At 49.3% G+C, this 26,920-nt stretch overlaps 9 protein-coding genes across 9 annotated transcripts; 6 read left to right on the forward strand and 3 right to left on the reverse strand.

Moving 5' to 3' along the window:
• The first annotated feature begins 464 nt into the window (after positions 1-464).
• ASPVEDRAFT_43853 (ubiquitin-conjugating enzyme E2) lies at positions 465-3,004 on the forward strand. Its single transcript, XM_040812918.1, has 9 exons — positions 465-814; positions 887-920; positions 1,008-1,102; positions 1,158-1,179; positions 1,244-1,340; positions 1,403-1,414; positions 1,472-1,640; positions 1,700-2,559; positions 2,631-3,004. The coding sequence occupies exons 1-9, from the start codon at positions 782-784 to the stop codon at positions 2,644-2,646; spliced, it is 1,338 nt and encodes a 445-aa protein (XP_040670133.1). The 5' UTR covers positions 465-781; the 3' UTR covers positions 2,647-3,004.
• Positions 3,005-3,740: 736 nt separating this feature from the next.
• On the forward strand, positions 3,741-5,799 carry ASPVEDRAFT_43855 (C-3 sterol dehydrogenase/C-4 decarboxylase). The gene is made up of 2 exons (XM_040812919.1): positions 3,741-4,597; positions 4,661-5,799. Exons 1-2 carry the CDS (start codon positions 4,028-4,030, stop codon positions 5,321-5,323), a joined length of 1,233 nt encoding a protein of 410 aa, XP_040670134.1. The 5' UTR covers positions 3,741-4,027; the 3' UTR covers positions 5,324-5,799.
• On the reverse strand, positions 5,473-6,541 carry ASPVEDRAFT_784505 (uncharacterized protein). Its single transcript, XM_040816551.1, has one exon. The coding sequence runs from the start codon at positions 6,202-6,204 to the stop codon at positions 5,623-5,625; it is 582 nt and encodes a 193-aa protein (XP_040670135.1). The 5' UTR covers positions 6,205-6,541; the 3' UTR covers positions 5,473-5,622.
• A 2,381-nt stretch (positions 6,542-8,922) lies between these two features.
• On the forward strand, positions 8,923-15,314 carry ASPVEDRAFT_54554 (protein kinase RIM15; the record flags this gene model as incomplete). The annotated part of the gene is made up of 3 exons (XM_040814945.1): positions 8,923-8,929; positions 9,101-9,645; positions 9,705-15,314. The coding sequence occupies 3 exons, from the start codon at positions 8,923-8,925 to the stop codon at positions 15,312-15,314; spliced, it is 6,162 nt and encodes a 2,053-aa protein (XP_040670136.1).
• Positions 15,315-15,447: 133 nt separating this feature from the next.
• Positions 15,448-16,314, forward strand: ASPVEDRAFT_784499 (uncharacterized protein). The gene has a single exon (XM_040816550.1). It carries the CDS (start codon positions 15,582-15,584, stop codon positions 16,065-16,067), a length of 486 nt encoding a protein of 161 aa, XP_040670137.1. The 5' UTR covers positions 15,448-15,581; the 3' UTR covers positions 16,068-16,314.
• On the reverse strand, positions 16,315-19,889 carry ASPVEDRAFT_784908 (Mechanosensitive ion channel family). The gene is made up of 3 exons (XM_040816561.1): positions 19,777-19,889; positions 18,800-19,516; positions 16,315-18,725 (listed from the first exon to the last, which is right to left on the reverse strand). Exons 2-3 carry the CDS (start codon positions 19,445-19,447, stop codon positions 16,563-16,565), a joined length of 2,811 nt encoding a protein of 936 aa, XP_040670138.1. The 5' UTR covers positions 19,448-19,516; positions 19,777-19,889; the 3' UTR covers positions 16,315-16,562.
• A 1,413-nt stretch (positions 19,890-21,302) lies between these two features.
• ASPVEDRAFT_43861 (tubulin alpha chain) lies at positions 21,303-23,513 on the forward strand. Its single transcript, XM_040812920.1, has 7 exons — positions 21,303-21,431; positions 21,621-21,679; positions 21,753-21,906; positions 21,960-22,047; positions 22,105-22,176; positions 22,236-22,739; positions 22,818-23,513. Exons 1-7 carry the CDS (start codon positions 21,420-21,422, stop codon positions 23,285-23,287), a joined length of 1,359 nt encoding a protein of 452 aa, XP_040670139.1. The 5' UTR covers positions 21,303-21,419; the 3' UTR covers positions 23,288-23,513.
• Positions 23,514-23,610: 97 nt separating this feature from the next.
• On the reverse strand, positions 23,611-24,745 carry ASPVEDRAFT_135329 (thiamine transporter TPC1; the record flags this gene model as incomplete). The annotated part of the gene is made up of 3 exons (XM_040807206.1): positions 23,611-24,511; positions 24,589-24,641; positions 24,713-24,745. The coding sequence occupies 3 exons, from the start codon at positions 24,743-24,745 to the stop codon at positions 23,611-23,613; spliced, it is 987 nt and encodes a 328-aa protein (XP_040670140.1).
• Positions 24,746-25,036: 291 nt separating this feature from the next.
• Positions 25,037-26,859, forward strand: ASPVEDRAFT_43864 (putative Gamma-butyrobetaine hydroxylase subfamily). Its single transcript, XM_040812921.1, has one exon. The coding sequence runs from the start codon at positions 25,180-25,182 to the stop codon at positions 26,539-26,541; it is 1,362 nt and encodes a 453-aa protein (XP_040670141.1). The 5' UTR covers positions 25,037-25,179; the 3' UTR covers positions 26,542-26,859.
• The last annotated feature ends 61 nt before the right edge of the window (positions 26,860-26,920 follow it).

A 26,920-nucleotide genomic window follows, 5' to 3' on the forward strand; every position in this document is an offset into this window, starting at 1 on the left:
CTAAGTTGTTCATCACTTGTACTTATGCATCTTCGAAACCTGGATTGGGTCTAAGACCTTTCCAGCCACCCTCATTGTGTTACATCACAAGGCTCACGCTGCCTAAAGTAGGCACCGGCTACACTACCAAGACAGCCTGTCTTCAGGATACATTCCTTGAAGGAGCAGCGGAGATATCGGAAGGCAGAATTCTGGTTTGTTGAAGATGCCTTGCAGGGCCATTTATCGTATTCTTCAGTACAAATTTCATCCAAAAATTACAGTCTTGAAAAGAACCTCCTTTCTTTGAATAGTGGGAGCCTCCAAAGCGCGGATAGTGCATTTTAACAAAAGATAAAAGTAGTAACTATGGTGGTTTAAGGCAATATTGTAAAAAAATTGTTTTCTTCCCGGGGCAGTTGTTTGCATCTCAAACCTTATGCACAATTAACTGCGTCGTCCTGTAGGCGATGCGGCACAGCTGACTGCTGTGGGTGGTGGCATGTATGTATCAATCAGCTCGTTTGACCTCCTCTTTCTCTTCCACAACTACCTAGCTATCCACTGACTCACATTACGTTTAATTATTTCTTATAATCTCTCCCTTTTTCTTATAGCTCCTATTCACTTTCCATTTGGGTCTTGCTTCTGATAGAAAACGTGCCCCTCTTCTCGGAACTTTTCACCGTCCACCTGATGCGAGCCTTCTTTGGTAGCGACCCGGAGAACATCACCATCTCGCAGACAACACTAGAAGATTTACACCTTATTGAGAGGCTTAGTCTCCGACCTATCTGCCAAGATGTCTGATCAGGCAATTATTCGCATTACAAGAGTACTAGCTGCCTAGTTGTATCTGGCTCTCTTTCTAAAGCTTTGCTGGACTAACACGAGTTCCGTTACCTAGGAACTGAACCAGATAGAGCAGAGTGCAGATCTCTGTAAGTGCCATAATCCGAATAATTGTGTTTTCCACTGTAACAGCAGGGATTACAGTGTTAAATAGTCCCGGCTAACTATCTTCATAGCTTTTGCGGTCGACTACGAAGAATCCGATATTCGAAATGTGCGAGCAATTATCTTAGGGCCACCGGACACGCCCTACCAGTTTGGTCTATTTGAGGTGAACTACTACTACGCTTGTTATGGTAGGTATTCCGCTGACCTTGGGATAACAGTTCACCATCAAGTTCGGAAAAGGTTCGCTAAACCGGTCGTCCATATCGGGCGTATTTGCAGCAAAAACTAATTAAGGACTTTCTAGACTACCCTGCGCGGCCTCCGAGCGTAAAGGCTGTAACCACCAATTCTGGTTCCTGTAGGTTCAGTCCAAATCTGTATGCTGGCGGAAAAGTTTGCTTGTAAGTTTACCTGATTGGTATCAGGTTGGTGGTTGGCCTACTAACGTACAGCGCGCAAAAAGGTCGATTCTTGGGTAAGAGATAATATCTCCTGCGTTTTATGCTGAGCCGCACCTGCTAATCCTATACAGTACATGGACTGGGGAACGAGGGGAACAGTGGTCATCCGCACAGGGACTTGAGTCTATCCTAATTTCTATTCAAAGCCTTATGTCGTCAAACCCTTACGAGTACGAACCTGGATATGAAAATGCCAACTCGAGCTCAGATCAGGAGCATATGGCTCACTATAAGTCCAAGGTAATTATATGCCTTCCCAGCATTAAGCAAGACGGAACAGTAACATTCATAACATCTAGATTCGTCACGAAACGATACGCATAGCCGTTATTCAGCCCTTGGAGGTGGCCCTGAATATCTTGCCGGACGGGACCAAGAAAACCTTGATCGCAATGATGGAGGATGATGATTATATCTCAGACGACGGCAACCCTATTTCTGATAATCCCTTCAACGACCTTCGGAAACGACGCTTCCTCTGGTATTACGAATCGTATGCGCAATTAATCGACAAAGAGTCGGGAGAGTCCACGCCCAACCGTAAGTTTCAAAGAATGCCTTTCGAGAGTAGCGGCAATACTATGGATGGGCATTTCGATTACCCTGAGCTGAAACGGCGATTGAATTTTGTGAAAGGCCAGATCATGGAAGAAACAAATAGTTGGCAGGCACAGGGACTACAGGCAAAAAGGGACGAATTGGGAATCTCCGTAAACCTCCTGCGCCAATACGAACAAATTGTCGAGAGTCTGAAAAGCAACAAGAATTACTCGATCGATTTGACTCTTGCCGATAACAACCCTTTCCTCTGGAAATTTACCTACTTTGGCCGGCCTACAACACCTCTCGAAGGTGGTATCATCAAACTGAGGATCCATTTGAGTCCTCGATTCCCAGAGGAGCAGCCCCGAGTTTTCTTAGAGACGCCCCTGTCTCATATTCGTGTGTCCAAAGACGGCGTACTATGTTACTTTCCGCGAAAGACCGAGGACATGCGTACCCACGTGGAAGCAATTGTGGCCTCGCTGGAAGAAGAGGAGCCACCTTATGACCCACGCACCACAGTAAACGCGGAAGCATCGACGCTATTCTGGGGCACTCCAGATGACCGCAAGAAATACAAAAGGGCGTTAAGGAGGGACGTGGAGAGATCTGTTGAGTGAGTCCGAGTCCTACCCCCCTAGTAACAAAATTCCCCAGGCTAACAACTCCGGCATTTCAACTGTACAGGGCCGCCTTTGAATAAACCTCGATGATACCCAACGTCATTTCGCTCAAAATTAATATCCTAATGCAATCTCAGGTTTGCCTTGTACACTCTATACATTCATAGTATGGACGTATAGTCCGTCTATGCTTGGGGATGAGGTACGTTCGGGGGGGGATCATACCTTTTTTCAAAGTCTGAAATTATTCGAAATCTCTAGATTGTAATGGGGCCGCTCAGATATGGTTCTTCCATGATGCACCGCATTAATACGATGTCGTATAATGCCCTAGCCCTAGATTGGCATCCATTTTCCATCTATAACGCCCTTTTCCGTTCATGGCAGCCATTTCAAACCTCACATTAATGCAGAAATTATGCTCAACGTGACCCTTACCCATATCTAAACAAGATTGGGGCGTAGAGAACCGGAGACAAAAACTCAGAATTCCATTCAAATTGGCTAGATACCTCGTGTAACGAGGATAGCAATTTTTTTATTTGCAGGCCGCAGATCTGTCTCTTGGTTTGTGGCAAGTCCTAATAGGCTTCCATGAGAACATTCAGCCGTGCCTTTCTTTCAGGTGCTTAGAATCATGCTGGTCCTCTGGTCTTTTGTGGGCCGATCTATCGAGGCAGGAAAATATGGTAGAGGCCACCAATTGCTGGTAAACAGAACATTTAACATGCAGATATGCTGAACTTGTGGCCTACACTACCCAATTGGACACAGGCGGAACATTTGCTTTGGTCTAGGAAAAGCTGGTAAAGCTGGTAAAACATATAAAATATCCCTAACCTCCGCCAGAGGGCAATTGAAACCGAATATCAAGAGATCCTCCATCTTTACTTTCCCTGTATCGGTCTAGGGTTGGTTCACTATATATGCTTCATTCGTGGGATGGCACTTTTAGAATGGCCTACTGGTAAAGCGGAAACACATCTTTCTACTCAGTTTTCGTCACTTACTCTTAAGTTTGAGCACTGAGATGTCCCCCAAAAAATATACCGCTAAAAGCCATGTGATTGTCTCATCCCTGGTAGTTGTCATAAATGACCGCCAGTATATCACTGAATGTATCACAACCCGCCCATGCTGCCCCACTTCTAAACCGAGTTCCCTAAAGGTGCTTAAAGACGGCAGCCAATTAAATAACCCAGTCAAAACAGGTCGAGCAATTAAACAGTAATCGCAAAAAAGGACAAGCAACGGTTTCTTGTGTGTTCCAGGTCACGTGCGGCATACTGATGGAGCTAGCCCCAGGTTGTCGCTCGGCCCCAGATCGACTGACTGCTCCGAGATTAAGACAGATTTCAGCGTCCATCCAAGTCACAAACTCTTGGGCTGCCGCTGTCACTCTCTCACCAGCCACCACCTCCAGCCCTTCGCGATAATTGAACCGACCATCCGAATCCCATAATGTCTGGCAAGAGACCGACTATGGAGCTGGGCTCCGTCCTGGTAGTTGGAGGATGCGGCTTTCTAGGATCTCACATTGTTGATCAGTTGCTGAACTTTCCTTCCGAGACCGATCCCAGCGCTGCCCTTCCGAAGCCCGAGGGAGATAGTCGATTTGACTATCCCAAGCTTGGAGATCGCTACCCGCGATGCGTTTCCAAAGTCTCCGTGGCCGACCTGAAAACTACGAATAACCGATTGCCTGGCGCTCAATACTACGAAGCCGACCTGACCTCGACCGAATCGATGCTGGAAGTCTTCCGCGCGGCCAAGCCTGACGTGGTTATTCATACTGCGAGCGCGATGTTGACGGACAAGAAACTACTCCACCAACTTAACGTCGAGGGAACAAAGAACTTGCTAGAGGTTGCGGGTGGTGCCTGTGGAGACTGGGGTGGAAAGTGCAAGGCATTCGTTTATACGAGTTCAGCCTCTGTTATCCATGACACACAGAGTGACCTGAAACATGTGAACGAAGATTGGCCCCTGGTCAGAGGAAAGCTGCAGCAGGAGTACTACTCGGATACCAAAGTGCGATGATCATCCGTTCCTGGCTCACCCCTTGAGAAGTGCTAACAGTGAATTGAACTGTAGGCGGAAGCCGAAGAGGCTGTCTTGAAATACAACCGCTCATCACCCTCCTCAATGTTGACCTGCGCGCTTCGCCCATCCGGCATCTACGGTGAAAAGGATGGTCAGGTCATTATCAATATGCTCAACCACGGTGTAAATGCATCCTCGCTCGTCCTGAAGATGCAGTTAGGCGACAACGACAACCTGTTCGACTTCACATACGTCGGAAATGTAGCATACTCCCACCTGTTGGCCGCCTTCCGCCTTCTCGCAGTCCACAAACGCATCGACTCGGGTCAAGGCGACCTCCTAGACTACGAGCGCGTCGACGGCGAAGCATTCCTCATCACCAACGACCAACCCGTCTACTTCTGGGATTTCACCCATTACATCTGGGCCTTAGCCGGCAAAGTCGTCGAGCCAAACCAGGTGTGGGCGCTTCCCGAGTCGCTTCTCGGTCCCATCGGTGGCCTCGCAGAAATGGTCTTGGGCCTTCTAGGCAGGACACCGAAGTTGACTAGGCGGGCTGTCCGGTACTCGTGCATGACGCGGTATTACTCTTGCACCAAAGCTAAGCACAGACTCGGATATACCCCTATTGTCCCTCTTGACGAGGGTGTTGCCCGTGCTGTCGGATACTTCCTGGAACGCTGGCGACTAGAAGGCGAGAAGAAGGGGCTGTGATTTATGAGACTAGATGGATTAATATCTTCGTTATGTACTATATATCCATGCTACCCGAGGCTACCTTCGTTATTTAGCCTTACGTAAATACCTAATTGTGCTGATTGGAAGAGAATCTGCTTTCTTACTTAGGCATTCCATCCTTCCTTACTCCCGGTCGCCTTTTTAAGAAACTGGAGTATGGAGCATATAGATATGGATGGCCTCCAGCTTTCTGTCTGCTATTTTCCACCGACCCTGGCATTGCGCGCACTGTCCACAAAGATATCAAACCCTCAGCTCCATCCACGCGCAGCCGATCAGACGCCCCATCCCGGAACCTTGAAAATCGGGCCAATTGACACAATAGGTAATGAGTGACACAACCTTACTTTTTTCAATAGAAGATGCATTCGGTGTAGACTCCAAGCACAATGATTTAATATGATGTAGTTTTGCAGGTTCCACATCAAGGGATATTGTTGCAGTCTACTCTGGGGGTGAGGTTGGGGGACCCAACCCATGGAAAGCCGCTCCGCGTCCAGCCCAGTGGAACAAGCTCCAGGTTTCCGGGAAAGGGAAATGATAAGCCAGCCAGATTTGGTTATCCCATTTGTACTAAAGGGGAAGAACGACGTCAGTCCCGGATGATGGAGGCTGGAGAAACAGCCACTCCAGGTTGTTAGTCTACTACACCGTACATCCAGTAGGTCTCGGATGTGACTTCTCGGACGCAGGTGGAGACATGGCGCGGGCCAAATTTGATTCCGAGCAAACTCGAAGAAGCAGGATTCATGGACGGAGTCAGTCCAGGCTACCTCATTCACGAGGCATTGTGTGGTAACAGGTCTCCTGTAATATGGGGGTATGCAATTCACCTTTGGCTTTCGGAAATGCCGCATCCCTTCCAAGTTCCAGCTATCTCACTACAGCTCCTTCGGCCAGGGTCAGATGATCATTTGGCGGAATTATGTAACAGGGAGAGGCAGGCACGTCGAGCACCGCACGACTCGAATGAACGAGCTTCTTGTCTGGTTCTCATTGTTTGAGTGTGGAGGCTGTGTGGGTGAATTGGCTCTCCTCCGCAAACCCCGCAAGGACTTGATGATCAATGCTTGACCTTGTTCTGGGGATCGGTTTTATGTTATATCCCGTGGAGCATCCAGGCTGGGTGAGCAGCAGTAGATGTTTCTTCTCTTATTATTTCTACGGTTCACGTTCCAAGGCAGGAATGTTGAATGGGCTACCTACATTGCAAGACGAAACTCCGTGCCCGGAGCGCCGGGGTCGGCCTCTAGCGGCAATCCACGGGATTGAGAGTTTTCGGAGAATATATCGAAAAAAAGAAGGCACGAGTCTGTCGCATCTTGGCCGAGCTTTCCAACGCAGTGTGGAGGAGCACAATTCGGATGGTCGGTGGTGGTCGAGCGGTCTCAAAAAATAGCTGGTTGCGGTCGTCCAGTCGGCGATCCTCCCCACCATTTCGACCCCGCAGCCCGACATCTCCAGAGTCCAAACCATTTGTAGTTAAATTGAGTTTCCAGAACATTGGCAGTTACAACTGCCCTTGACTAAGATGTTCTCTATCGGCAATATGAAACAATGTTTTCCGAACGCATCCTTTGAAGGTGTAGGTGCAAAAGTACCCCACCTGCGTCCAGTATGCAGGCGCGGCTCATCATGGAATCATAGCTGTCTGGGGACAGCCCTTGAGGAAGTGATAAACATACCAGATATAGTATTGATGGTCTTGGGGCCCTCCGTTGTGGTATTCACAGTTCAAAGGGGTAATATACCTCATCTGTCGATTGTTCAGGTAATACTACCAGGGGGGTTTTGGGATAGGGGGTACCAAATATCTAGTCTAGCCCTTGAGCGTGAAAAAATTGTCTAGAAACATACTGGCCAGGTCTCTCTGAACGACCTGGGGGTTTCAAATCCGTCCAGTGGCTCCTCCCGATGATGACATGGCCAAAAATAAGAAGTCAAGTGAGGAGACTTCTCTTTGGGTCTGGACGCAGCCACCCATGGGACAACTTCACACCTGATGCTGTTGAAAGCTCCTCCCATAAAGTGGCGCCCTTGATAACCCAATGAAATAAGGGAGTAAAACGCACTGCACGCGCGTGTGCAATCTCAGTGATCCCTTTTGGAAGCAAGATGGAGACAGCCAAACATGTTGGACGGCTGGGTGGGACAGGATGCTTCATCGACTGCCGACAAGAATCAAGGTCAAATAGCGTGCCAACGTCGATGGAATGATCAACGATAGACTGTTCAACGCTCTTCAGATGCCTTTCTACGTGATGTTATTCGCGTCAGACCTTCTGTGTTCACCGTACGAAGACGGATATACTGATTGTTGTTATATGCATGGATATATATACCCCTCCATCCTGGACCATGATGGCATTGATATCAGAGGCGCAATGTTTGGGGGCCATCCACGGCTTCCTTCCATAATAATAATAAAATAGTTAGCACTTAACGGTAGATACCCCGAATGACGAGCCGTCTCGACCCCCAGCACCATAAAGTATAGTTGACGCTAATGCTGGGAGGGCCGGGATGCTGACGAATGACAGTAGTCTTCTATCCAAGGGCGAAGAAACACGGGAATTGGCCTAGTAAACATCCGTGAGGATTTGTTTTGTCCCTCGTGCTGCTGGAATTGTAAACGTAAATAGTCGGCGGTATTTTCTGCAGGGGATATTGACATCGTCTGAGGCCTGAGACTCGAGAAGAATGAACGAGTCCGTTTGTGGCGTCCTTGACTCTCCCGCTCAGAGTGGAGCTGACCAGACGATCATACGGTTGAGCCAGATCGGACCCATCCTTGTGTGAAGGAAATCCAGTCTTCCTCATTGCTGTTCTCCAATTGTTTTAACAGAATCAGTTTCAGCAGCACTGAGGAAAGCAGCAACCAGATCGGCACCAGGAAGTCAAAAAGCAGAAGGAGCGTGAATTGGATCCAAAAAGAGCGACGCATTCTCCACGTGATCCTCCCGAAGCGTTGGCCGTTTATCCGCGTGTCTGATCTTAGTCAGGTTGCCATCTCGGATTGGCTGCTCACTTCCAAAGTCCATTTTTACCGTACCATACCACTGGTTCCACTCAGAATTTGCAGCAATAGGCACTCTTTTCGCCGTACTTTCGGCAGCAGTACATGCTGCTGTCCCAACTTTGGTATTATTGACGCTCCCACGCTTTCTAGTACCTAACTCGCTCTCGTCGCTGCTCTTCAGTTGCCCATTCTCCTGCACACCCTATTCATCGTCCTCGTTTGCTTTTTTTGACCCCTTCTCTCCTGCCTCGATAATTTCTTCAACCACTCGAACAACCCTTATTCCACCCATCCTCGATCGGAGGTTAACTGGTGTGGATCATCCTGGCTTTCGCGTTGACCGTCGCGCCATTCAATACCCCCCGCATAGCCGCTTTCTCACTCGGCGTTTCGAATTTCGACCTCTTGCTTTTTCTGTGATCCCTCGCACTTTTTCGCCTCTACAGTTCGTGTCTCGTCAAAGAGTGTACATTATCGGATACTGCATCCCACAATTTCGATCGTTTTTCCTCGCGGTAGGGCTGTTCGTGCTCTTTACCACCCCCGCGATTCCGCCATGGCCGGTTAATGCGACGAATGAATCCGTAGCCAACAAACAAGGGCACCCGCTCTGCCCGGCAGACGGTTCTGCTCAATTCCTCTATATATCTCGACCAACGGTCCACATCCTTGACTTGTTCTCCGACGGGCACCTATCCTCTCCTCTCGGCGGTGTTGTCTCGCCAATATGGCAGGCAATGGCACGGAAAATGTACAATACCTTACTCCTCCGGCCGTGACTGCCTTGCGGCAGGAGGCCCGGAGTGTCGATCCGAAAAAGCACCCTATAATGCGTACCTCGAGCAGTGATAATATGCGGGAAGAACGGGAAGACTTGAGGGAAGCGGCGGAGCAAACCCTGAATGTTATCGTCGACCTCGACCTGGATGGTCGCGTCAAATGGGTTAGTCCTTCCTGGAAGCAGGTTGTGGGGACGGCTCCGGATACCATAGAGGGACAAATGATTTCGGATGTTATGGTGGACAACAAAAGTGCTTTTTGCGACGCAATAGAATCTCTGAAAGAAGATGACTCTCGTAGTCGTTTTATTCGCGTTTCAGTGCAGTTGGGACCCGATTCCGTGCTGAAATATTCACCTGAACCAAAACCGGAGCAGGGAGATGGCACGAATGACGTGGAAGAACCGTCGCCTGAGTTGGAGGAGCATGCCTCGCATATCTTGAACTTGGAAGGGCAGGGTATTATGGTTTATGACCGTACGGCAGAAGGGGTTGCACATGTAAGTTCCTACTTGGTGATTTTGACTGGACATGTTAGGCTAATGTGAACCGTGAATAGACTATGTGGATGTTACGACCATTTTCCAAGCCGCGAGAGGTCACAATCGACCTGCCATCTTCGTTGGTAGAGTCCTTGGGGATTGGAGCTGAGGTACTCGCGAACTACTTAACAGTTCTAGCAGAAGCCGCTGCCAATGAACCGGACCAATCTAAACATCCTGCCCCGGAGCCTATATTGTGTCGCATTTGTGAGCGCCAGATAACTCCTTGGTGGTTTGAGAAACATTCAGACCTTTGTCTTCAAGAGCATCAAGCAGAGATGGACGTTCAAATCGCTCAGGAGAACCTCAATGAACACCGTCATGCTATTGTTAGGGTACTAGATGCTTTGGAAGCAAGGCAAGGTAGACCAGTGACTCTCCGTGACGGCAGCTCCCCGCCGTTGCCCCAACCAGAGTATAAAGGGTTGCCAATTGGGCCCTCTCCCATCGCTTCGGCGCCGTCCTCAGGCTCGGCATCAACGTCTAGCTCTGCCCCTGCTACCCCTCCAAGGTCCAGGGACCAGTCGGTCTCTGGCACCGGCCATTCGCGTGCACGATCATTCGCAGTGCGGCGACCTCTAGCTCGTGTTGTTGAGTTGATTCTCGACCTCTGTGATACCTCTTTAGAGATCAATATTCCAGTTCTCAGAGAGTCCCGTGGCGATAACGGTGATGACTTTCGAACCATGTCGCCACAATCGGAATCTCGTATTTCCCAGGTACTCCAGTGGCAGTCACCAAGCTCTAATACTCTGGAGCAGGAGCAAGGCCTTGCTGCGTTGTGTATGGATACAGAGCAGGTTGCCAAATCAAAAGTTGATGCAATTATCCGTCACCGCAGAATCGTCGAATACGCAGAAAGGATCCGGATTGAGTACACTGTGCTGGTAGAAGAGTGTATTGCCGCAGCTCTGAGAAAGGCTGAACGTATTGCCGCAGGCCAACTAAGTGATTCAAGCTCTTCCTCGGAAGATGATTTACCGCAGGAGGATACTATCCCCGACACATCGGCTTCCTCGGCTTCTATTCTCACACAAAATGCAGGCCATGAGTCTGAGCTGCCTCCACCGGTTTCGGCTTTGACAATGTCGATGCGTAACGCAGCCGACCGGGGTCAACCAGTCCAATCAGGTCACTCTTCTGAGGGGAAAACATCATCCGTTGCTGTTTCAACCGGGCCATCTAGTCCCATGGAATGTCCAACCCCCCGCTCGCACAAGAGTGCTGCTGGATTACTCGGGACCTCCCAGACGTCGCGACGGGGTTTATCCCTGGCAGACATCGATTCAGGTGACCAAAGTGATAGCAGTATCGTTTCGTCCAACTTTCCGGGAGCCATGCGGACTGACTCGCCCTCGTCCGACCGGAGTATGGACCGTAAACGCAGGAGCCTGGTCCTTCCAGGTCTCTCCGGCTCACCCCGACGGCAGCATTCTCCAGCTAGGGCGTCTGGTCCTCATTCACCACTGCGCATGCCTAAACCACGTCTTTCTACTGGAGCTGAGAGTCTATCATCCCCAATCGTATCGCCGTCGGCCAATCTAGGCGAGCTATCTCTGCACCACTATCGGCACCACCGTCGCCAGTCGTCCACAACTTCTTCTGACGTGCCCAGACCACCCGTTTCACCTCATTTAACCACTGCCAGTCAACCGCAACCTCGACCTATGCCTCCATCCATCAAAGACTTTGAAATTATCAAACCTATTAGTAAGGGTGCATTTGGCAGTGTCTACTTGACCAAGAAGAAAACGACTGGGGAGTATTATGCAATAAAGGTGCTGAAGAAGGCAGACATGGTTGCCAAAAATCAGGTGACAAACGTCAAAGCCGAACGAGCGATCATGATGTGGCAAGGGGAAAGTGATTTTGTCGCGAAACTATACTGGACCTTTTCCAGCAAAGACTATCTCTATCTGGTAATGGAGTATTTGAATGGAGGGGACTGTGCCTCGCTTGTCAAGATCTTGGGTGGCTTGCCTGAGGATTGGGCCAAAAAGTATATCGCTGAAGTTGTTCTAGGCGTGGAGCACCTCCACAATCGAGGGATTGTGCACCGTGACCTCAAACCAGACAACCTACTCATTGATCAAAAGGGTCATCTCAAGTTGACCGATTTTGGATTGTCCCGAATGGGCCTTGTTGGGCGTCAAAAGCGTGTTCTGAAGACTATGAACGAACAAGGAGTGGATATCCTGAAGCAAGGCGCTTTTCCTCGAGCTACCTCAATCGCTTCGTCTCGATCCGCCTCATTCGATTTCCAGGGCAGCAACTCCCCAGGATCCACCCCATTGATCACGCCGGACGCGGCAGGTAGCATGCCCCAACCGTCCTACTTCAGCTTAAATCAAGGCGGGCTCAGTAGACAGACTTCTCGTCGAGCATCTGGACACCGCAGTGATAGTGGGGGCAGTGAGAATCTAAATTCTATTTTTCGAACACTATCACTACACGAGGGTGAAACGCCGGGCGCATTGTCTATCCCTCCACCTCCCCCGTCTGATAGTGCACACGAGGAAGAGGGACAGAGCGAGACAGGGGAATCTCCCTATCTGCAACCACTTCAACCATCGCAAAGCAATTTGTCAACTGGCACGCCACCTCAGCAAAGCATGATGCCTCCGTTAATGGCATTGTTTGATCCCGAGGACCATAATAGACGCTTCGTTGGTACACCAGATTATTTGGCGCCAGAGACGGTCAATGGTATTGGTCAGGATGAAATGAGTGACTGGTGGTCTTTAGGCTGCATCATGTTCGAATTTCTTTTTGGCTACCCACCTTTCAACGCTGGCACTCCAGACGAAGTGTTTGAGAACATCCTCCATAGAAGGATCAATTGGCCCGACGAAATTGAAGAGTTTGCATCGCCTGAATCTATTAATCTCATGAACAAGCTCATGGCCATGAACCCTCGTGAGCGAATAGGCGCAAACTTGGAGGAAAAATACCCCAACGGAGGAACAGAAATTCGGAACCACCCTTGGTTTGCGGATATCAACTGGGATACTCTCTTAGAGGATAAAGCCCAGTTTGTTCCGAACCTAGAGAACCCTGAAGATACAGAATACTTCGATGCTCGCGGTGCTACTCTTCAGGCTTTCACTGAAGAAGATGAGAGCTCCCCTCAGCCCCCAGTTACAACTGGCTCATATATAGACCGACCACATGATGCACTTTATAAGGTTCGCTCGCAAGTCAACTCGATCAAACGACCATTGATGCCTTTGCATATCCCCCCGCATGTCCGAGAATCTAGGAGCAGGAGATTAAGTGAACCTTCATTGGCGGATGACTTTGGAAACTTCGCGTTCAAGAACCTACCTATGCTTGAGAAAGCCAACAAAGATGTGATCCAAAAGCTACGACAGGAGGCCTTGCAAGCGCAACAACGCCAGGCAAACAACCCGGGGGCTCAGCAACCCCCACAAACTCAAGGCCAGACTCACAACCCAAACCAAAGCCAGACTCCAGCTCAACCCCAAGGGCCCAGTCCGCCCTCTTCGGGGCCGTCACTGGAAGGAAGTCCATTGCCGATGCCACTTCAGCGGACTATGTCTCAGTCCAAAGGAAACAACAGACCTGCGTCTCCATCTGCTCTCAGCCAGGCTAACTCGTCTCCAAGTCGGCCATCGCAGCCTTCATCCCCGCTTCTAGTTCAATTCAGCACCGGCCATAACCACGAGCGGAGAAAGACCTCGGGGTCGTCCTCAACAACAACCTCTCATCAGTCCAGTGGATCTTTCCAGCCTCCTCCTGCCGATCAAACTCGACCAGCAAACAATCATAATAACAAATTTGGCTCTGCGGCATCATCTCCGATCAAATCAAGAGGTGGAACGCTTTCACCTGATAAGACCCCCAGTCAACATCGACAGGGCAGTGCGCCAGCAACGAGGGCACGATCTCAAACAATTGGATCTCAAGATGGAGGTGAACTGTCCTCGTCTCTGGCCAGAGAAACCTACGTCGGTGGCCACCATAAACGTCGGAGTCAACTATTTGACATCTCACCTTCTTCATCCGACAATGAGGATCCACGTGCAAAGGCTCTGCTAAAAGTGCAGCGGCGCCGTCAGAGCTCAAGGCGACTTTCGCAGATTAATTTCCCTGAAGGCCCCTATTTCCGACCGCTAGACATACTTATTTGCGAAGATCACCCAATCTCGCGCTTGGTCATGGAGCGTCTTTTTGAGAAACTCCGCTGCCGTACTATCACTGTTGCAAACGGGGGAGAAGCAGTTCGCTACGCGCTTAGTGAAGTGCAATTCGATATTATTATGACTGAATTCAAACTCCCACAAGTCAACGGTACCGATATTGCGCGAATGGTCAGGGAAACGCGCAGTGCCAATCGTCACACGCCCATAATCGCTGTCACTAGTTATTTGAAGGATCTCCCAGAAACGCATCATTTCGATGCGCTTATTGAAAAGCCGCCGACACTGACAAAGCTAACTGAAGTTCTATGTAAGTTTTGTCAGTGGAAACCGCCTCCAAAGGACTACAATCCATCAACGTATACAGCTGCTCGCCGCACACCTCCTACTCAAGCCGAGAATAGCCCAAGCTCAACCGTGTCATCTAATTTTGCACTTGTGCCCTCTAGCTCATACCGGGGCTCCAGCCGTGAAGATTCAGTTGGGAGTAGCTATTTCGGCGACTTGGATTCGATCAAGGCTGAGGACGTTCCCGTCATCGTAAGTCGGCAAACAGATGACTGGGGCCAAAACGCGGGAGGCCTGGGCATATCTGACGACTCGAATGATGCTCAGGAAACCGCGCATAACAACCACGAGACTCAGAACACAGTACCGTTCCCGAGCTTGCCTCACGCGGCTTCAAGCCCACCAACACTAAGTCCTTCCGGTATGCTTACTCCCCGAAAGCAGCGCTCCAGTGAAGCGATCCAAGCAAAGAGAGAGTCCCTCGAAAGAAAACGCTACGAGTGCGAAGAATCCGGCGATGACGAAGATGAAGAACTGGGAAACTTGCCGCCTAGAGCGCACAGCCCGCGGAATCGCCCGAATCGCCCTGGTTCCAAGCTAGGTATCGAGATGATGAGAACAAACAGCCGAGGTAGTGTGATTAGCACCGGCGAGGAAATCCTCAAGAAGGATAAAGACGTTGGTGAGAGACGCAGGAGTGGCTCCGACAATGGAGATGAACTCGGAGACGACGCAACCAAGTCTGGCCGGAACTCGTTGGAGAGCAAATTTGAGGAGCTTAGTATTCCCGAGGAGGCTATTCTGCCATCCATTGAAGACGATTTAAGTCCTAAGCAACCCCCGTCTCCTCTTGCTTTAGCCTCAAGATCAATGTTATTGAGCCCCGACGCTAAACCACCCTTCTCTCGATACATCACGGAAATCTACAAAAGAGCGGACAGTCGAGCTGGCTCTGAGTCTCCGAAAAGGGGGCAAATAACTCCCCCCATTGTTTTCCCTGGCCGTTCCCAGAATTCTAGCGACTCCTATCCAACCACTCCGCCAATTGTCTTGTCTGGTATCAGCGGCGACACTAGGTCGGACCAGTCAAGCATTCAAGATTCTGACGCTACGCCTCGACCCATGCATACACCCTGTCCGAATCCGGATGCAGATAATACTCCTCGACCCGGGAGATAAAGGAGAGGATAGAACCTGTATCTACGTCTTTCTCTGCGTCTTTAGAGCTGAACGTCCTGCGGTGCTACACGTCCCTCCGGTTATTCAAGGCGAGAAAATACCTCGCTATAGCCAACATGATTTCTATTCCCTTTATTCCATTATACACGCCTCCTTACGTGCACCATCCTTACGACCCTATTCTCTTATGTTTTTTGTCCCATTATCATCTTGTCAAAATATTTTCCTTTCTGTCTTGTTTCGGCTTGAGCGGGAGTTTGGGGCGCTATGCTATGTTCGTCCATTTATCTTACTCAAACCAGGTCGTTTGAGTTGCATTATTTTTCTTCCCTTCAAGGGGATTTCTCTTTTCTTCCTCTCCTATTCATCGCTCTCCCAGACTTGCGATCGAGTGTTCTTTTACAATTTTTCTTTGTACAGAAACTCGCCCGTCCTTTTCTTTTTCCTTTTTGCTTGTATCTATCTATCTACTTTGGCAACCCCGAGTTTGTTTCAAGACTGTATGTATGTTATCAGATACAAATTTTAAACCGCGTAAAGCAGTGGGAAATTGAGTTGCATTATCCTACAATCCAGATTTCAACCGCCGACCTCGTTTCAATTTTTGACGTTTTTCTTGGTGGCTTCTGGTTGCGGGCAGCGACTAGACATCTTAAAGTAGACCAGTCATATAGACCTTTGGAGTTTGGTATGCCTCCAGCTAACTTGCTTCCCAGTCATTCAGTAGGAAGAACTGTTCATGACACCGATTAAGGAAAAGAGTGTTGATTAACAAAAAGTGACCAAGTCAATCCGTACAAGTCCGTCAGAAATGCATGTATTAACAAAGAGCGTGCGTACACATGTCAATTAGATACATGTAATGGAACAGGCTTTTTGACTGAACTTGACAAGTAAGTATTTACAGCACATTCGAATTGCCAGAATCCAAGTGCTGGGGGTTCAAATAGTTGAATTCAAAATATTTGCGTATAAGAAAAACCCTACACAGAGTTCGAGATGTAAAATGGTAGATAAATAACAAGAAATGTTCAAATAGCCGCCATAGTATGGTATATCAAGGAACGCTAGAGGCTAAGAAGTGAGGGAATCGACAACGCAAGTGCAATAAATGCATGGCTGAGGAGATATGAGTTAAAGGACGGGTATATCTGAATATATATAAAGAAAAAAGTAGAGATGCGAAGAAAAAAAAGGAAAGAGCAGTAAGCCACATGCAATCTATGTCAAAGACCGTAGGGCATCAATTCATAGTTTCTTCTCTTCTGGGTGATCATCAGAAGATGGAACAGGGCGAATATTGGCTGCCGAGGAAGAGCCTTGTTCTGGAGAACGACCTTGTTCCATTAAATCTTCCTGGCGGGTGCTGTGGGAGCGATGGCGGAAGAATCGGTTGCGACTCATAGAGGACAACTGGGACTCAGTTGAGCGACGGCCTTCGTTAGCCTGCGACGGGACGTTGAGGTTAGACCGAGAGGCTGACGCATTTTGGCGAGCAGAATCCGTGCTTCGTCGCTCAGCCTCTTCCTCCTGGATTCGGCGCTCGGCGATCACCTGCCGGACTGCAGTTTCAGCAGTGGGGCTACGTGCTTCAAACACATCACCCATAACATCTTCTGCGGACACATCTCGCATACCAAGCGAAAAGTCCACGTGCTTTCGCGAGGATATAGACTGGCCGCGAGCCCGGGCGTTGGCGGTAGCCATACCCTTGCGGAGAATGGATGTGCGACGGGCGGCAGGACTGGAGCCAGGGTGAGAGTGATGCTCGTCGGTCAACGGGGTAGATGGTGGATGTTGGCCGTCGTCGTTGGCTGAGTGACCTTGAGCCTGGGCCTGGTATGGTGGGGGATAACCTGCGACGTGATACGGAATATCGATGCTCGCACCCTGGAGGTTCATGCGTGGGCCCTCAATGCCGATTTCTTGCAACGCAACCATGAGCATACAAATGAACTTGTTGCGGCGCTGTAGGCGTAGACCCTCATTCTGCCAATTCGATTTGTAGAAGAAAACAACATTGAGTGTCACGGAGAAGTTTTCGGTCACTGAACGAAGCTCCGTCAGAATATTACTTTGAAATTCACGCCGTTCGCTGCGAACAAATTCAATCAGACGCTGGCGAAGCGAGTCCATTTGTTCCAGAGTTGTGCCGTATTTAATAACGACAGGAATGGCCTCCGCAAGTGCCCCAGATCGTCGCTGGTTAAGAACGAATAGTGTATTCAGATAGCTGTTCGGAGCTTGGACAATGTGGCCCTGCATTTTCTTGAATTCCGTGTAGAGAAGAGAAATCTGCTTCACGTAGTAATCATCACCAAGACCGGCATCACCAGCGTTACCGTAAATAGTTACGCGGTCACCAACATCGAACGGGTGTTTGACAAATACAAAGACCACAGACTGAAGAAATTCCTGAGCCGTAGCAGAGAAGAGCCAGGACAGGGCGAGGACACTAGATCCGGCTGATGTAAGTACACCAGCAGCAGAGGTCGAAATAAGGGTCAGAAAAACGATGATAGCGACTACAGCAACAAAGAATTCAAAAACATTGCCCAGTCTAGAGACGACCGAGTCAAGATCCTTCAAAGATGCGGTAATGGCCTTGCGTTCTCGACCAATCTCCACGCAGACCGCCTCCAGTTCCTCCATGGAGATGTCACCGTTCATATCCTTGTCAAACATGGTAAACGCGGCATCAGCCTCATCGTTATCGTCGAAAGCCTCCTTTAGATCACCGGGAAACACGGTGTCAAATCCCTCGCGGACAAAGGTCCGGTACAGCCGACGCGCTAGGGTTTGACAACCGGGCGTTGTTCTCAAAAGAGTAATGACAACTTGAGAAGGATGGCTGCTGTTGTTAACTTTTCGACCAGTAAAGTCTGCTGCAACTGCCCCTGCAACGTCCCCGACCTTGTTCAGAGCGCCTACAGCAAGCCCTTTGGCCTTTCCCGCATAGCGTAATGGAGTCTTGCTGCCACTTCCAGAGTTTTCCGTTTTTTCTTCAAAAGCCTCGTCTGTTTCGGTGATCTTGTCGCGAGAGAACGCGTACAATTTCGTCAGACTGCCGATCTGGAACTTGTTGATCTCGATGCGATCCGAATATGTGCGTTTGTGAAAGTTCATGGCGATGAGCTGGAGAATGAACTTTTCGACAAGGTTCAGGATCACCCAAACGAAGATGGAAATGATAATTTTATTAAGGGTATTTTCCCAACTTCGCGTGCTAGAATTGCCATCGACGTGGTGGTTTTTCATGGTAGGCAGAAAAGAGATTTCTATACCTAACCACCAGAGGAAGAGGGTGACAGGCAGCTCTAACTGTATTGCCACATCGCGCCATTTCTTTGAGCTGTTGGTGAAAATACTCGCAAACAAGTTGATAGGGCTGGGCAAGAGCTTAGCAACAATCTGCCATTAGACATTAGCTTATGAAAACGAATATAACCGGTGGTTATCTCAATCGTGAGATCTGTAAAACATACTCTACCCGCCCAGAGCGTCAACCAAACAATTTCCAACCAGACCGAGAACCACAGTAGTTCGACACCACCAACACTTGCGTTCGGGAACGCTAGTGCACCAACGAGCAACGGAATGAGCAAAAGTAACACGACAGGGACAATGTAGGTAAAATAGCGAACGATGAAGCTTGATTCGTGCAGTTTCTTAATGAATCTGGCAACACCGGTGGCGGGGTTCTCCGGTGGATTGTAGACAGCGGCCTTCTCATGTAATGGATTTGTGGCCTCGTCAAATTCGTCAATGTCTTCAGCTCTACGCGAGCGCGAGCGGGCCAAAGAGTGACCACTGCCACTTCGATTATCCCTCTCGCCTTCATGGGTCGAGCGTGAGACCATTCTTTCCGCCTCGAGAACCGCCAAATCATCTTCGAGTCGCTTGCGTTGCTCACGAGCTGCTGACGGCGAGCGAGACTGTTTGTTGAAATCTTGGAACGTGGTATCAACTTCAAGGTGTTGGGGATGGTCCTCATTGCGCGGCGGCCGCGAGCTGTCATGGACGTAAGTGCCCTCGTCGGTAGTCGGAGAAGAATCGCTTCCCGATCTCGATCTACCTCTGCCTTCTGGCTCCGGGTATGCCGGGGCAGGTATCTCCTTTATAGGAGTCGACATGGTGGCACCAGGCCGAGTGAGCCGACTCAAGGTAGTGGAGAGTTGTATATGGATACAGAAGGAGCGAGACTGGACGGATAGTCAATAATGGTGAAAATAGGAAGTATAGGAAAGTGGATAAAAAGCGAGAGAAGTGAAGTTAAAAAAAATAAAATGGAGAGAAAATGATTAAAGACTGAGGATAAGAAAGGAGACACAGAGATACAGAGAACTCAGAGGACGTTACAGGGAGAGATGCAGGAGAAAATATTGACAGCAGCAAAGCCTGAGGCGAAACAAACGGAGATGAGGAGTGGGGAAGCAGCGGAAAGAGTGGCTCCCATACTTACTCAAAGACTTCACAAGCCTGCGGTCTCGACTTCTTGGTCTGGGGCCGAAGGATTCCCGCCTCTCGCAACGACGCACCTGAACAATCAAGACAGAGATGAGTTGCGTTTCAAAGAGAGGAAATGTTCCTATAATAACAGACTCACTGCGAGCAAGTGCAACACAGCGAAGATCGAGGTGAGGAGTCGGGCCGATCACCTTCAGGAGTGAAGCATTGGTCCATTTGAGGCCGGTGGAGCCACTGGAGTCAAAGGCTCGAGGCCGAGATTTTCAGTTCCAGAACGTTTGAGATGATTTGATGGCCTTTGCTAAAAGTAGCTTGGGCCAAGTTTCCATGGATTGGCAGTTTCGATTGGTCTCGCCTTCAAGGACTTTCACTTTGCTGGCTTGCCCAATGTCATTGTCGATTATCCAGACCCGGCGATACGCGGATGAGTGGGATCTCTTGCTCATCGACGTGACCGTGCTTCGATCTGGAACCAATCGAACAGTCTATCTCTCGCAACGGACGCGGCGCGGGCTTGAGTGGCGACTGCCAAGGAACGCCACATCAGGGACTCCCGGCTCTTTGCGACGTCTGTGGTATTTTTTTTTTTGGCTTGTTGAGACGAACATGATATTTAACATGGGTAGTGCTGGGATAATAAAACGCTGGCTCGACTAACCGGGTCGTTTCCCCGTATGTTGTTATGGTCGGGGGTGGCCGAAGAACCAGAGTGCCAGAAGCATGGATGCTAAGCTCGGCCCGAAATGTCATCTCGCGTCATTGCATAAATAATACAGGAGCTCGCCAGCACAGTAATCTGCATAATTCCACACATGCACGATACAGTGCAACCCTAACGCTCTCCGATGATCCACATCTCTACCCTGTCTCAGGAGTGGCCCGTGGTATTGGTCTCAACACCCAAATGTTGAGCTTATTCCGCATTCTATTATTTGCTGGGCTCTTAGATCCGGCAGGACGTGTATAAACTAGAAAGACAGCACAGTCAAAATTAACCAACAAGGGTTTAAGCAATATTTATTCGCTCGTTACGGAGTAAAGTTGTCTCCAGTCCATGCCGCCTGCGCTTTCGCACGTGATTACGTCTACTCTCCTGCAAACCCAACTTCTGTCAACCTTGAATAATTCAGTTCGTTCCTATCCGTAGGTACAAATATACTTATAATGTCTCTGAAGGTTAAACTGTCCGAATGTCTCGGATGACCCGCCTATCATTGAATGTCCTACTCCATGCGGTCCGCCTGCACGGATACATAAACTGCGACAATGGGTACCTGGATAAAGTCCCGCATTCCTCGGAAAATCGCACGTGGTGAAGTTAGACAAAGCATGGATATACAAAGAAAGAAGGGGACTGTACTCCGTAAAATAAATACTATATGAAAGAACGCTGAGTGCAACGGAAGGGCAACAGCCACAATTAGCGTGATGATTGGCGGTGCAATCACTGCTCTATGAGGCTAGTGACGAACCCCTACCAGGATGATCCGTCCCTTTTCGGCCTCTTCCTCTCTCCTTCCCACCTCCCAATCCACCAACACCTTCACCCCCGACCTTTCCCACTTGTCTCATTGAAGACTGCAAGGGAAACCATCGTCTACCTGAGATTCACCAACACCGTCAGACTCATCATTCAAAATGAGAGGCGAGGTACGAAACATCCTGCCGCTTGCTTTATTTACCTTTTGTTTTCCCCGCACTACGCGTTGGCAGCCCCTCCCCTGAGTATTGAATCGATGGATAAACGCTTTTTGCCCAATGCCCACCCCATTGCTACCGGTCGCGCCTTTGCGAAATTGAATACAATTGCTTTATTGACTGTTTCTGACCCCGAATTAGATTTGCCACATTCACATCGGCCAGGCTGGTACTCAACTGGGTAACAGTGCTTGGGAGCTGTAAGTCCACACCGCTTTTTTTATTTGGGTATCACAACAACAAATACTCATCACCTCTGTGTCAATTATTTAGGTATCTCCTTGAGCACGGTCTCAGTGCAGATGGCCGTCTAGACCCCGAGAAGGGCGAGGAGATAAACCAGGGCGGTTCTTTCGAGACCTTCTTCACCGAAACTGGCAGCGGCAAATATGTTCCCCGATCCATCTTTGTCGATTTGGATCCATCGGTATGGATATGCCCAAACCATGAGTAATGTTGACTGGGCTGATATATTGGTAGCCAATTGATGAAATCCGCACCGGAGCCTACCGCCAACTCTTCCACCCGGAACAGCTAATTAGCGGGAAGGAAGATGCCGCTAACAACTGTATGTCTTGGAAGCCGGACTGCATATAAGCCCAGGTAACTAATGAACCTACTACAGATGCCCGTGGTCACTACACGATTGGAAAGGAACTTGTTGACACTGTTGTTGACCGAGTTCGCCGGCTTGTCGGTAGGTCTCCGCGTTTTCATATGGTAGTTATCTGGTCACTTAAGGCTAACACCGACCAGACAACTGCAGCTCACTCCAGGGATTCTTGATTTTCCACTCTTTTGGCGGTGGCACTGGTTCTGGTTTCGGGGCTCTTCTTCTTGAACGTCTTTCCACCGAATATGGCAAGAAGTCCAAGCTGGAATTCTCCGTGTACCCCTCCCCCCGTGTGTCGACTGCGGTTGTCGAGCCCTATAACGCCGTCCTATCCACCCACAGTACCATTGAGAACTCCGACTGCACTTTCTTGGTGGACAACGAAGCTGTTTACGATATTTGCCGCCGCAACCTGGATATTCCCCGCCCGGGCTACGAACATCTTAACCGCCTGATTGCCCAAGTTGTTAGCTCTATCACTTCCAGTCTTCGGTTCGATGGTGCCCTTAATGTGGACCTGAATGAATTTCAGACCAACCTGGTGCCATTCCCTCGCATTCACTACCCGTTGATCTCGTATGCCCCAGTCATCTCGAGCAACCGCAGTTCCCACGAAAGCTTCAGGGTCCAGGATCTCACCCTCCAATGTACGTGCTCATTGACCTCCTATGTTTGACGTGTGAGAATAATCTTAGACCTGAGCGATAACTAACGAATGCCTGCAGGTGCTGAGCCTAACAACCAGATGGTCGTTTGCGATCCCCGCAACGGTAAATACATGGCCGTTGCACTCCTGTACCGTGGTGACTGCGTGCCTCGCGACTGCACCCAGGCCATTGCGTCTCTCAAGGCTAAGGCTTCATTCAACCTGGTCGAATGGTGTCCCACTGGGTTCAAGTTGGGCATCAACTACCAGAAGCCTGCCCGCGTACCCGGAAGCGAACTCGCCCCTGTCGATCGTTCCGTCAGCATGCTCTCCAACACGACCGCCATTTCTGAAGCCTGGGGTCGTCTTGACCACAAGTTCGATCTCATGTACTCCAAGCGTGCCTTCGTGCATTGGTACGTGGGTGAGGGTATGGAAGAAGGTGAATTCTCTGAGGCCCGTGAGGACTTGGCAGCTTTGGAGAAGGATTACGAGGAGGTCGCCGGCGACAACTTCGACGCAGAACTTGAAGAAGAAGTCGAGTACTAAGCGGCAGGCACTTCTCGCTTTACCTTTGCTGGTTCAAATCTTGGTATCCCTGATGTCTCATTGTCAAAGTTCAGTGTCCATTTTCGTTATTTTACTCGCGACAACCCCTTTCTTTCGTATCCAGCGTTCGTTCATTTACTTGTGCGTTTTTAATTTCCCCCGATAGCCAAAACGCTAGATTATCGACGGCCAACCGTGAAATACAAATGAATATAATTACTCCCAGTTTATTTGAACAAAACACCAAACGCCGACTGGTAGTATTCATGCACCCACTGGTCTATGTATGATAAGGAAATCTATTAAAGTCTATGCAACTTGCCCTACACATTATGACCAGCAGCTACCCCATACTCTTGAAGAAGCTTCAAAGTCCTCTCGTACGTCCACATGGTCACCGCGCTAGCCGGAGCAGCCTTGAATAAGCTCACGGTCAAACCGCGGTATAGGCCGCGCACGCCTTGCGTCCTCAATATCAACCCCATGGTATTGAAGACCCCGCGATATTCAGGGATATTTCGGTGCACGTACAGCGCGCGTGTTGGGCCCTGTACTTGTAACCGTTTTCGCACGAGATCAAGCGGGAACACACCCGTTTTGGCAAGAACACTCGCAACCACCCCTGCGGCGGCATCCCCAGACCCAGGTGGTAAGGGGATGGGTAAGACATCGGGTGCGGTTGCCATCACTGGGCGAAGCGTCTCATATGTGGCGAAGAATAAGCCCATGTAAGGCACAATCTGGCCAACTGCGGCGCTGCAGCCGCGGAAAAAACCAGCTGGCCCTTCATATCTTGCGATATCCCTTACCGACGAAAGGAGGGAACCGTAAACGCGGTGCTCGCCAGACCCCTGGGCCGCAAACCGTGTCCTTAGTAAATCAAGAGGGTATGTCGACGCCGTCGCAACCCCGCCAGCCAGAGCACCGGATATAAACGACTCGGCAGGTTGTGGGAGACGGTGTGGATCCAATTGGGATAGAAGTTGCGTTGTAGTTCGGTAGGTCGTGAATTGTATCGCGCCATAGCAAACGTACATCACTTCTGCTGGGATGTTGCCCTTCCATAGTCCCGTTATTCCTTCTTCGCGGAGTATGGTCTTGATGGTGGAAAGTGTGCCTTTGTAAACAGGGCCGGATATGTGGGCGTGGGAGGTTGGGTCAGAGAGGGAGTGTATTTGGAGCTGAAGACGGATTTTGACAACATCTAGCGGGGCTATACAGAATCTATTACCGGAAAAGGGTCGCGATGTTAGCCTTAGCCTGGCTTAATTTTTTTGAGCTTGAGAAAAGGAGGTGCGTACCGTGAGATGAGGCCGGCTATCCCGCCCGCGAGCACGACTTGTCGCCGTGTGCCCTAGTCATTGTTAATATTGTTCCTCCTGGGAAATTTGTATTTATATATATATGAATATGGCTAATGCGTACTTCATCTTTTAGATGCTCGCCACCAGCCGACATGCATGTGACAGAATGAAAAGCGGTTTGGGATCGGAGGTTATCGGGGAAAGACCGTCGCTAGATGGTGCCCACAGCTGCCACGGTCATCGGGAGATGACTAAGTTTATCTCTTCTGCTTATTTTGCTCGTGACGCGATATAGAGATGGGTTAAGTGTTGGTTGCTCTCGTTTAATAGGTGATTGTTGCTGAAGTCCACTGTCCGAAAAAAGAAGCACGAGAGCTAAATTAAATACATAGTGGTATTAATGTTACCATACGGTACGCTAGTTTCAGGCCATGCCCTGCCCTGCCTCGGCTGAAAGGGATGATGGGGCAGTCTCCCCGCGTTTCGTCGATCGACCAATGTTGACATTGACCTCCAACGTTCGTTTGGGGCCATTCAGCTCCCTATTTCTTCTTTGAAACTAGATTCTGCCATTGCAATTCAGCCGTCATGTTCCGGTCTCTACTACGTGCTCCTCGGCGCTTCCACAGAGTATCTATACCAACAACTTCTGCGCTTTATTGTCGACCCCCTATCACCCTTCAATTCAACCCTGCCAGCCAACGATGCTTCACGCCTTCACGCGGACACGGCCAAGATAGATCAGCTGTAGGGATTTATCCACGCAAGGATCATCTTATAGCTCAACAAGATGGCTTCCGGAAATCACTGTCATATATCCGACTGCGTGACTGGTGTACATGTCCAATTTGCGTGGACATCCATTCCAAGCAACGAAACTTCCGGACTTCTGACATCCCCGTGGATATCAAACCTAATTCTATCAAATGGGATCAGAGTTCACTGGAAGTAACCTGGGAAAATGATATTCCTGGATTTGATTCTTCTCACACTTCAAGATATGCAATGAGTGAGCTGGACGGTATTACGCGCTACGGTGTTACCTCTGATACTGGCCTTAAAAGACATCGCGTTAACTGGGACGGACCGCTTATGGAAGAACTACAACATTGGGTTTCATACGAGGATTACATGAACAACGGACCCGAGTTTACACGCGCCATGCGAAATCTATCTGTACTAGGTCTGATATTCGTGAAAGATGTCCCAGATTCGCGGGAAATGGTCGAGAAGCTTGCCACGCGCATTGGACCGCTCCGAAACACATTCTACGGACCGACATGGGATGTCCGCACAGTCCCCCAGGCTAAGAATGTTGCTTACACCAGCCAATTTCTGGGATTTCACATGGACCTCATGTACATGCGGGATCCACCAGGATACCAATTTCTGCACTGTCTTCGGAATTCATGTGATGGTGGAGAGTCGCTGTTTGCAGATGCATTCCATGCTGCCGCCAAAATGCATAATTACGAACGGGAATACTTTGACGCGCTAACAAAGACAAATCTATCGTACAGCTATCTACATGAGGATAGTAAATACTGTCAAGTACGGCCGGTCTTTGACGTGGGGGCCGACAGATCGAAAGGGTCACTCCTTGAATTTGTCAACTACTCACCTCCCTTCCAAGGTCCTAAAATTGAAAGCATGGACAAGGCCTATGGATCGGTAGGGTGGCAGAAAATGGAGATCGAAGCCCTGCAGGCTTTCGCCAAACGTCTCGAATCGGAAACCTCTATATTCGAATTGAAACTTAATCCTGGCGAATGCGTTATATTTGAAAATCGTCGCGTGGTTCATGCTCGTCGCCAGTTCAATACTGCTAAGGGTGAGCGGTGGCTTGCGGGAGCTTATCTCGACACCGATGTAGTTCAGTCTCGATTCCGTGTGCAAAAGGAGGCTGACCCTGGTGCATGGACGACCCCTGGGGGGACTGGCGAGGACTAGCTGCAGTTTTATGGGATATCAGGACTCAAACTGCCGGAAACCCCGAATATGTCGGAATGGTCAAGAACAGAAAGGGTTAGTTTTGGAGTGATTCCATGCTGATCTCGGTTAAAAACAAAGACAAATAGAACTGGACTGCTTCTTGAGGCTGTGTATAGTATCCTAGAAGTCAAGAGAACCCGGCTGTTCGAAAGTTTGAACTTGATAGAATTGGACGAAGGAACTTGTAAAAGTATTTATGCGTAATATCAGCCGCCGTCTCTGCAAAGATAGAATACATTACTTTAGAATGTAATTACACCTGGGTTTCTTTTTTTTCTTTCCATTAAAAACATTCTTACATACCCTAGCCTCAATTTCGTATAAATATATAGATAGC

This window comes from Aspergillus versicolor (genome assembly GCF_001890125.1).
Source record: "Aspergillus versicolor CBS 583.65 unplaced genomic scaffold ASPVEscaffold_7, whole genome shotgun sequence".
NCBI lineage: Eukaryota > Fungi > Ascomycota > Eurotiomycetes > Eurotiales > Aspergillaceae > Aspergillus > Aspergillus versicolor.